General features: G+C 45.5%; 1 protein-coding gene across 1 annotated transcript; it reads right to left on the reverse strand.

Moving 5' to 3' along the window:
- Window positions 1–3370: 3370 nt before the first annotated feature.
- Window positions 3371–4018, reverse strand: LOC142454669 (dnaJ homolog subfamily C member 30, mitochondrial-like). Its single transcript, XM_075555868.1, has one exon. The coding sequence runs from the start codon at window positions 4016–4018 to the stop codon at window positions 3371–3373; it is 648 nt and encodes a 215-aa protein (XP_075411983.1).
- Window positions 4019–10842: the final 6824 nt, after the last annotated feature.

A 10842-nucleotide genomic window follows, 5' to 3' on the forward strand; every position in this document is an offset into this window, starting at 1 on the left:
AGTGGTCCCGAAGGGATCAGTTAACAGGCATCAAACAACAAAAAATCATATCATTGACTACACACCTCCATGATAGGATCGCTGAATACAAATGGGTGCATAAGCAAATGTGGTGAAGAAAGCTGATGGTGCCCGGCTATCAAATGATATAGTGTCTGGAGTCTTAAAGGATTGAAGGTAAACAAGCAGCCATCTAGCTCAGCAGCAAAAAAGCCCACATGGAAGAAGCACACCAGCCTGTGCGACCAAGAGCAGGGGATGATCTGTATAGAAATTGTTAAAGGGGAAGCTATTTTGCTCTGCAAACTTTATCCTGAAATACAATAAATCATTATTGTTTTTAAAAGAAAAAAAAGGAGTGTGGCAAGACTTTGTTGACCAACTGCCAGAAAAGTGTATCATCACGGTTGGTATATTAAAAATGTCAACTAGAATAAAGAAACACCCTCAAATACAAGAGTCAAGAGAGTGTTCTCAACATCTACTCAGTGATCGTGAAGAGAGCACAGGACCAGCCAACGTTTCATTCTGTGACCCAGTGGTTCTCCACCTTCCTCATGCCGCAGCCCTTTCATACAGTTCCTCGTGTGGTGGGGACTCCCAACCATAACATTATTTCGTTGCTACTTCATCACTGTCATTTTGTTACTGTTATGAATCTGACAACCCCTATGAAAGGGCCGGTCCACACCCAAAGGGGTCGCAACCCACAGGTTGAGAACCACCGTCTAAGGTCGCTATAAATCAGAGCCATTGGGATAGCAGCTAACAGTAACTCAGAATAAGGCAAAGGAGAAGAGGTTGGCAGTGGCTGTGTCCGTCAAGGTCCTGAGGATGTCCCATCTAACAGGAGAGAAAGTTTCAATAAAGAAAGGGAGGGGAGGGCGCTGTGCTGTTGCATAAGTAAGTCTTTTAAACAAAATGCAGTAGAACCCTGGTACTCGACAGCATCAGTACTCTGCCTAATCGGATTTCGACGGATGCCAAGAAAATTTTGCATGGGAGCTCAAACAAAACATTGGCATCCGACCCAATTCACATGACTTTTCTTTTTCAAACTCCGAGTTATTTAATTAGGTTCTTTGCAAGAAATCTGGAACACCAGTGTGTGAGGATAAATCCCATTTTTGAGCGGGAAGGTAGCACGCAAGTAGCCTTGGAGCTGGGGAACAGCGTTGATGTTTGCCAAAATGTGGGGTCCCCGCTTTCTGATCAGCAAAAGCAGTTCGTGTTTCCGTCACTCGTGCGCGTTGTTTACGCCTTTTGCAGCTGTGTTCCTTGTGTTTTGTTATAATTTTCTTAGTTTTTATGACTTTTTCCTACTGTTTTTAGATGAAAAAAAACATGGATCCTAAGAAAGAGCCTTTTAAAAAGAATCATAATGATAAAGAACTGGTTAACTGTGTTATCGATATTGTTGGTGATAATTTAGTAAACCCTTTTGGAAAACAGTTAAGGAAATGCCAACAACTGACCACATTAGACAGATTTTTCTTTTTAAGAAAGTCAGTCAGATCCTACTGAAAAAAGGCAAAGAAGGGAAAAACTCCTGAAAAGTAAGTACCAGTTGATTTTATGGAAGGAGATTCCCCTTCTAAACAATGACTCTCTCTCCATGCCTCCTCTCCACACCCGTGTCCACAGATCCAGGTCCTCATCAGTCTCAAGGTATGGGCCATACTGCAGTTGTTAAAAACTTTTTTAACGTTGTCTTTCTTATTTAAATTATATTATTTAACTGAACTTATTTACTTTGAAATTTCTGCGTAATATTTTGTAAAAAAAAAAAAAGGCAAGGTTAGGGTAAAAACTTGGTGGTTGAAAAGGGATTAACCGTTTTCAGTCATTTCTTATGGGAAAAATTGATCCGGACCTTGACTGAACCACATCTCGACGCTCCTTCTAGAACAGATTAGTGTTGAGGTCCGGGTTTCTACTGTGTTGTGTAAGGGGTCTACAAGTAGGTGAGAAACATCCATCCTATCAATGCTTCCCATGATCAGCACCCAATATTATTGCCTTTGACTTTGGAATTTACCACTTCTCTGTCAGTTTGCTGGACTATAGGGGTGTATGTGGCACTGTGATGCTGGACTGCCAAAAGAACCAGCACGTCTCTCTTGAAAGGAGTCCAGCCATCATGTTTCTTAGGAGCAAGGACGGAGAGACTTCGCCTCAGATCCTTTGAACATCAGGTTCTCAGGAGACACTTGGGAAAGCAGAGGAGCAGCAAAATCAAGGAAAGCCGTCGACAAGATCGACCCCGTGGCTGCCACCATGTCCTCAAAAACGTCAGCACAATTGTGAGGATGACACAGGACCAGTCAGTGTTTCGTCGGCTGTACATGCGGTTGCTATGAGTCAAACCGTCTTGGCAGCATCTGATAACAATGGCCACATGGTACCGGAAATGACGCCACTGCTATTTCACCATGCCGCCATGGTCGGCAACATTCTCTTGACTAGGAAACATGCCCGGTGATGGAGTCCTGAAAAGTAACCAGGGAAAACCTTAGGGAGAACAGAACACTGCCTGATGTTATACGAGATGAACCCCTCTGGATGGAAGGTATTCAAAAAAATGACAGGGAAAAACTGCCTCTTCAGAGTAGAGTTGACCTTAATAACAGGGGCGTCTCTGGAGGTACATTTGCTGTAGCGTAGCTCAAAGCAAGGAGCAACAACTGCAAGCATCCATTGTTCAAATCAGAATGTGGAATGTATGAGCGATGAGCCAAGGAAATTTGGTAGTACTCAAAAATAAAATGAAACTCCTGGAGATCAACATGCCAGGCATTAGTAAATTGACCTGGACCCAGAGTCATTCCATACACAGATTCCATCTTTGTCCTATTTGTCATGAGCAGACAAAGGAGCAGGGGGAAAACCTCGACGATTTCTTTCCTTTTGTCCCTTTATAATGAGAGCAATTCTCATACTTTGGACTTTTTTTTTTTCTTTTGGCTGCCAAACACTGGGTCGTATGGCATATTTCATGTTTACAACACAGGGGTGGGCAAAAGGCGACAACTCTTGCTCAGGGCTTAGCAATGATGGCAAGGCAAGGATTCAGGAAGGTGACAACCTCAGGGAGGCAACCTTTGGCAGCAGGCACCTAGGGATTCCAGAAGGCCCGTCTCTGGTCCTTCACCACTGGCCCCCTTTGGAGTCTCTTTCGGAGGCCTCCTTCTCGGGCTCGTGGGGAGAGGGACATCAGATCAATCGTTAGGCTTGGGGTGCGGGGCGCGGGAGGAGGGTCGGGTGAGCAGTTCTTTGGGGGTCCCAGCAGAGGAAGACAATGGAAGGGGAAAGTTTCAAGGGCTGCTGGGCCACTTCTTTGGGACTGGTTCCCCTTCCCTCCGCTCCCCAGTTACATTCGGCAGCCGATGACGACGAGGATGGCAACGAACAGAAAGTTGAAAGTCACGTCTCGGGTGTCGTCCCAGTGGAAGCCTTTCTGGGCCCGCTCCTTCTGCTTGTGGAGGGCCTCGCGCCGAGCCCGGAGGCGCCGCTCGCGCTCTAGTTGCTCTCCGTAGTGGGTCTGGTAGAAGGCGTCGAAGTTGAACATGGTGCGATTGGTCCCCGACGCCGCCTGCCCTGTGCTGTGGCCGCGGGAGGCGGATGCTTGGGAGCGGGGCGCGCCGGCAGCCTCGGTCGCGGCGGTCCTGGACGGCCGGGCGCCGGGGCCGCGCAGGTCCTCGTCGCTGAGCAGGCCGCGGTCATACTTACGGCGCAGGGTGGCACTGGCCAGCACCACGTAGGCTTGGGAGATGCGGGTGAAGCGCTCGGCAGCCTCGGCACTGCCCGAGTTGCGGTCCGGGTGGTAGAGGAAGCTCTGCCGGTAGTAGGCCGCCTTGATCTGCGCCTGTGTGGCTGTGGCGGGAACGCCGAGCAGCTCATAGAGCGCTGTGCGGGAGTAGGGGCCGTCGCTGCGGGCCCGCGCGCATTCTCCCCCGCCCAGGCTCCATCCGGGATTCGAGGGCACTCCGGTGCCCAGCCGGCACCTCCATAACAACATCCGCGGCCCCATACTTTGGACTTTTATGGCATTCTCTGCTCCTCAGCTTGGAAACACTGAACTTGGGTGAATTGACTCTGAACACGCGCATGAAGTAGTTCCTCCTCACAGAAGGAGAAACGTAATGTTCACATGGTGGAGGTGTTTGGAGAAAAGACAATTATTGCACAGATGGTGCGTCTCATTGCCAAAGTCAAGTGCTCTTCCCAAGCAAAATGCCCTGTTTCCTTGCATTAAAGAAATCTGACATCTGATTAGAGTGGAGCCATTGGATGCCCCGTTGCAAAAGCAGAATAAGGCTTATAATATAAGGCGTGTAGCCACAAGGACAATGCAGTCACAGTGTGTGTAATAATCCACTCTTGAAACACATATATGCAAACGTATTTTCCTTGGACAAGTTCCGCCTAAGCCCTCAGTGGCCTCTTATTATATTTGAGAAGAAGGACTATTTGCAGCAAAGTAGCAAGATACGAGACCAGCACCGAGGAATAATTTGTGTTTCTATAAGCCAGCGATAAAAACTTACAATAGTATGAAAAATAATAAAATACTTAAGAACTTTACCAAGGAGGTGAAAGACTTTTACCCTGAATTAAAAAACTGAATTAAAAAACTCTAAATAAATGGAAAAACAGCCCATGCTCACGGATTGGAAAACAGTATCTTTAAGGTGCCATAACAGCCCAAAGTGATCTATTTCACTGTCATCTAGTCAATTCTGACTCTCAGCAACCCTATTGGATAAGGTACAACTGGTCCGGTGGGTTCCCAAGACTGGAACTCTTTCTGGGAGTACAAAAACTCCTTTTTCTCCCTCGGAGCTGGCTGGTGGTTTCGAACTGCTGACCTTGCAGTTAGCAGCCCAATGCATAACCATTACTCCACCAGGACTCCTTAAAGTGATCTTTAGATACTACAACATTTCTTATTAAAACTCTTTATAAAAATGGAAAAGCAGACCCTCCAATTCATAGGGGACTGAAAGGAGCCCTAATCAGCCAAAAACTATTTGATTAAACAAAAAGCAGAAGTGTGGGGGTACTGGTTATGTGGGTAGATGTTTAAAACAATGGAATGGGATTGAGAATCCAGAAATAAACCCAGGCCTCTGTGGTGAATTGTTTTTTTTTTTAAGGGCGCCAAATCCATTCCATGGGAAAGAGGAGTCTCTTCAACAAATGGTACTGGGAAAACCTCAAAAGAATGACGTGAAAGCCATCCATCATCATAGCATATACAAGTATTAAAAATTAATTTTAAATGGACCGATGACCTAAATTAAGGACCCAGACCATAATGGATTGATTCCTAAATATTATACCAAAATCATGAGCAACAGAAGGAAAAATATATAAATACGATTTTTATCAACATTAAAAACTTCTGTGCATCAAGGGACATTAGCAAGACAGTGAAAAGATAATACACAGGAGAAACTACTTGGGAAACCATTTATCTGATGAAGGTTCAATACCCTGAATCTATAAAGAACTCTTAAAACTCACAACAGCAATAAACATTTTCCAAAACACATTTGTTTATTGTTCTTTTTAAAAATCATTTCATTGGGGGCTCATACAACTCTCATCACAACCCATCCATCCATCATTGCGTCAAGCGCGTTTGTACATTTGTTGCCATCATCATTCTCAAAACGTTTGCTCTCCACCTGAGCCCTTGGGATCATGTTTGTTTATTCTTTTGGTACTTGCAATATTCTTTGCCAGCAGGATAATTTAAATGCATCGATTCTTCTGCAGTCGTCTGTATGACATAGGAGGCGATTGACAACACCTTAGTCCTCAAAGGGACATCCTTGCTTCTCAACACTTTAACGAAGTCTTGTGCAGCAGATGTACCCAAGGCAATGAGTCATTTAATATCTTTTCTTTTTAAAAATCATTTTATTGGGGGCTCTTACAGCTCTTAACACAATCCATACATACACCGTCCTTCAATCTCTTGACTGCTGCTTCCACGAGCATTGATTGTGAATCAAAAAAAAAAATCCTTGACAACTTCAATCTTTTCTCCATATATCATGATGTTACCTGTTGGTCCAGTTGTGAGGATTTAAATTGAGTTGTAATTCATAGGGAAGACTACAGGCCTTGATCTTCATTAGCAAGTGCTTCAAGTCCTCCTCAAGCTCAGCAAGCAAGGTATGTCAGCTGCGTATCAAAGCTTGTGAATAATCCTTCCTTCAATCTTGATGCCATGTCCTTCTTCATCTAAGCCAGGTTCTCGGAGTTTTTGCTCAGCATACAGATTGAAGAAGTATACTGAGAAAATACAACCCTGACACATCTTTCCTGATTTTCAACTATCCAGTATGCCATTGCTCGGTTCACAGGGCTGCCATGCACAGATTCCACATGAGCACAATGAAGTGTTCTGGAATTCCCATTCATCTCAAGGCTGTCAATAGTGTATGATTTACACAGTTGGGTCCCTTGCATAGTCAATAAAACATAAGTAAATATCTTTCTGGAATTCTGTGCTTTGAGCCAAGATCCATCTTAAACAGCCTTTGCTTCATGCCATCTTCGGAATGTACCCTGAACCTCTCTGTCAGCTCCCTGTTAATGTATTGCTGCAACCATTGTTGAATGATCTTCAGTAACAATCTAGTTGTATGTGATAGCAATGATACTGTTTTATAATTCACACATTCTGTTGGGTCACCTTTCTTTGAAATGGGGACAAATACGAATCTCTTTCAGTGGGTTGGCCAAGTAGCTGTCTTCCAAATTTCTTAGCATAGATGAGGCAGTGCATACAGGGTTTCGTTAGCCTGTTGAAACATGGATATTCCGTCCGTTCCTGAACTCTTGTGTTTGGCCAACATGTTCAGTGCAGCTTGGACTTCTTCCTGCAGTACCATTGGTTCTTGATCATAAGCTCCCTCTTAACATGGTTGAATGTCTACCAGCTCATTTTGGTACAGTGATTGTGTATTCTTCCTATATCTTTTGATGCTTCCAGCATCATGCCATATTTTGTCCATAGAACCTTTCAATATTGCAACTCACCTTAAGCCTATGCAAAAACGTTTAGTTTCTTTTACATTGAATTATGCAAATATGAGTTATTTGTGGAGTTATGTGTTGGAATGCCAACCAAAAGTTCTACAATTCCAATCCACCAGCCATTCTGAGGAAGAAAGATGGGGAAACCCACAGGGACAGTTCTACGGTATCCTATGTGGTCTCTGTGAGTTAGAATCAACTCCATGTCAGTGAGTGAGTGAGTGAGTGAGTGAGCAAACAAGCGAGTGAGTGAGCAAGTGAGTGAGTACCTCGGTAATAATATAAATAAAGGCATGCCACCCTTGTAGGATGGTGGTGTTCTTAGATGCCGTTGAACTGGTTCTGATTCATAGCCCCCTATGGGCAACAGAATGAAAAGTTGCTTGCTCCAGCACCATCCTCATAATTGTCATATTTGAGACTATGCTTAAAACTACTGCATTAATCCATCCCATCAACGAGCTTCCTTTCTCTCCCCTGGCCTTCTACTTTACCAAGCATGATGTCCTTTTCCAGAGACTGGTCTCTCCTGAGAACTCATCCCAGGTATATGTGGGGTAGGACCATGCAAATAAGGTGCATGGAACCAGAACAAGGGAATTGATTGGGTTTTGCCATCCCATTATAATGAGCCATCCACGAAGCAGAAAGAGGGATCTGAGAAAGAAAAGCCAGGAGTGGAGCATGCCTTCTAGAACCCTGGGCTACACCACCTTGATCCAGAGACTTGAAGATGTGACACCAGAGGACCACGACACATAACAGAGCAGCCGCAGCATCAGAACCAAGAGATTGGCAGGGGTGAGGGGTGGGAGTGGGAGTGGGGGGCTTCCCAAGCAACAGACCAAGGAAGCTGAGTACTTTCAGGCTAGAGCTTGCTGGCAAAATGGGACACCTCTTGGGCATTTAATCGAGGGAGCAAGTTTGCCCACCCAAGATGCTAGAGCTGAGCACCTTCAGGGAGAAGCTTAGATAGAGTTAGGTGGCCCTGGGCATCTGGTGGCAGAAGTAAAGTAGCTTTGGGACACTTGTCCAAGCAGGGCAGAGACCAATGGGCTGCCAGGAGCTGAGAGGCTGATGTGAGCCTGTGAGTATGGCTGAGACGAGGCCATCCTGACTGAAGGATTGTATCTTGAGCATTTCTGATCCTGAGCACTAAGCAGCCTGTAAATGTCCCTAATAAACCTCATCGTTCTTAGTAGTGTCCAGGGCCTCGTTTTTTATACGTTAAGACAACCACAGAAACCAGCCAATGCTTGGTACAGTAAATTTTATTTTGGAGAAATGTTTTACTCATTTCTCTTTTTGTGAATAAAGACATTCCTTGCTCTTTTGCCCCCGATGTTTGTTTTCTGTGGTAAGGTTGGGAGGAGGAAAATCAGGACACAACTTCTCCTGGGCTACCAGAGGGCCCAATGAAATCTATAGGAGTGAGGTGTTGTTTCGCCGAGACCTAAATAGACCATGCAATCGTTTATTTCATGTTTGGATCTGGCTGGGGACAGCCACTTATTTAAGCTGCCTGAGTTTAATTCCCCTGCTAAGTACTTTTGATTGCCAGTTAGCCTGGGGCTGTTAACAAGTGGGGGTTTCATTTGGGGAATCTAATCAGTAGCTGCAGTGAGGCTGGGAACCTCACCCTCCTTAGCGTTTCTAAGGACATCTGGAAGGAGAGCAGGGCAGAAGCCAGGACATCTTAGCTGCTTCACAGGCCTCCTGGGTCAGAGCTGGCGCCAATTTTCATTCGGAACCAGCTGCCCCTCCCACTCTCAGATGGAACTTCACGGTCACCATCTGGCGGCCTCTCCCAGCCTGTCCCCAACCTCCATCTTCCAACAACACACACACACACACACACACACACACACACACATACACACACACACTCTCCCAGCCTGTCCCCAACCTCCATCCTCCAACACACACACACACACACACACACACACACACACACACACACACACACCAGCTCCTAATTGAGGCCCCTCAATACCAGCTCCTTTTTCCTGTCAATACTACTTTTGGAGCCTTCTTGACTAACTTCAATAATCATAGTCGTTGCTTTGCCTTTCATTAATACTGTACATTTAACCTCCTAACCCTGACCACCCCCCACCCTCTCCTCACCCCGATGCTTTTATAAAAGACTGGTGAACTGTCCAAATCAACTCCCTCCCTTTCCCAGTTAAGAAGTTAATTCCCCTAAGAGACCAAACCAAAGCTCTTACCCATGCCCGGAAATCCAGTGGCTAGCATCTCTTCCATCTCAGTCTTAGCAGCTTAGCCTCCTAAATAGAATTGTCCGGAACAAATGTTCACTATTAAACACCTTAGACGCCTTGTGTGGATGCTGTTCATGTCAGAAATATAGAACTTCAACCTTTTTGCCACTTGTCATGATGTGATCTATCGGTCCAGTTGTGAGTACTTTGGTCTTCTTTACATTGAGTTGTAATCCACATTGAAGGTTGCAATCCTTGATCTTCCTCAGCAAGTGCTTCAAGTCCCCCTCACTGTCAGCAAGCAAGGCAAGGTTGCATCATCTGCATATCAAAGCTCATTGATAAGCCTTCCTCCAATTCCGAGGCTACATTCTTCTTCATATAGCTCAGCAGCGTCTCTGATGATTTGCTCAGCATGTGTATTGGATAAGAATGCTGAGGGATACAACCCTGACACCCGCCTTTCCTGACTTTAATCCACGCAGTGCGCACTTGTTCTGTTCGCACACGTGTCTCTGGATCCAGGTACAAGTTCTGTGTGAGCACAATGAACTCTTCTGGGATTCCCATTCTTCTCACGGCTGTCAAAAGCTTGTTAGGGTCCCCACCATCAGATGCCTTCACATTGTCAATAAAACCCAAGAAAACATCTCTCTGGAATTCTCTGCTCTCAGCCAAGGTCCATCTGACATCTCTTGTTCCACAGCCTCTTTGGAATCTGGCCTGAGCCTCTGGCAGTTCCCAGCCAAGGTACTCTTACAATCATTGTTGGATGAGCTTCCCTTCACAATAACATGCTCTATGTAACTAGTGTCCCGCCTGCGAATTCTCAGAAGCCATCCTGACCGTGCGCTAATGGCCCCTCAGCTGGATGGTGTGTGTGTGTCTGGAAGTTCCATTGAGATCAGACGCTAAACAGGTCTCAACCGAGTTTCCAGGCTACACGACTGGGGGCGGCCAGGCAAGAGTTGCGTTGCCCAGGAATCAAACCAGAGTCTCTACCGGGGAGGGGAGCCTTCTACCAAGGAATGGCTAATTTTGCCTCTGAATGACTCCAATTGCTTTCCCACAGTTCCACTGCTTCTTCAGTTCTGCTCCATCCATTTGCCAGCTGGAGTAAGTGATCCTTTTTAAAGGTTAAATCAAGGACAGCACCCTTAGCCTCTTGCATTATTACTCAGGAGGCACAGACTTTTGGTTTACAGTGATGGAAAAATCACCGTGGTTAAGGGTTTGGTTGCCCAATTGATTAACGTAAGACTGTCAGTTAAGTTGAACACCTGTAAAAAGCTGAATTGGCAAAAGTGGCACAATATCTACAGTTAATAACAACCAACAGTAGCTGTGGAGGCTGCTATGTACAACCAAACACCGTGTGGGATTTTGTTTCTTGGTCTGGAGGTTCAGGGTCAGTTTCCAGGGGCATCCTAGTGTGTTTCAGTGCTTCTGGGTTCCCAGGCTTTTCCAGAGCATGTGGCAGCTTAAAAGCTTGGAGTCAGTCACCAACTTATGACAATTGGCCTCGTTTTTCCTGGAGCAACAGAAGAAAGAAGACAAGTTAGGAACGGGA

This window comes from Tenrec ecaudatus, chromosome 8 (genome assembly GCF_050624435.1).
Source record: "Tenrec ecaudatus isolate mTenEca1 chromosome 8, mTenEca1.hap1, whole genome shotgun sequence".
Classification (NCBI taxonomy): domain Eukaryota; kingdom Metazoa; phylum Chordata; class Mammalia; order Afrosoricida; family Tenrecidae; genus Tenrec; species Tenrec ecaudatus.

Coding starts and splice junctions, on each gene's coding strand:
- LOC142454669 (XM_075555868.1), bottom strand. CDS start 4,018: ATGTTGTTATGGAGGTGCCGGCTGGGCACCGGAGTGCCCTCGAATCCC.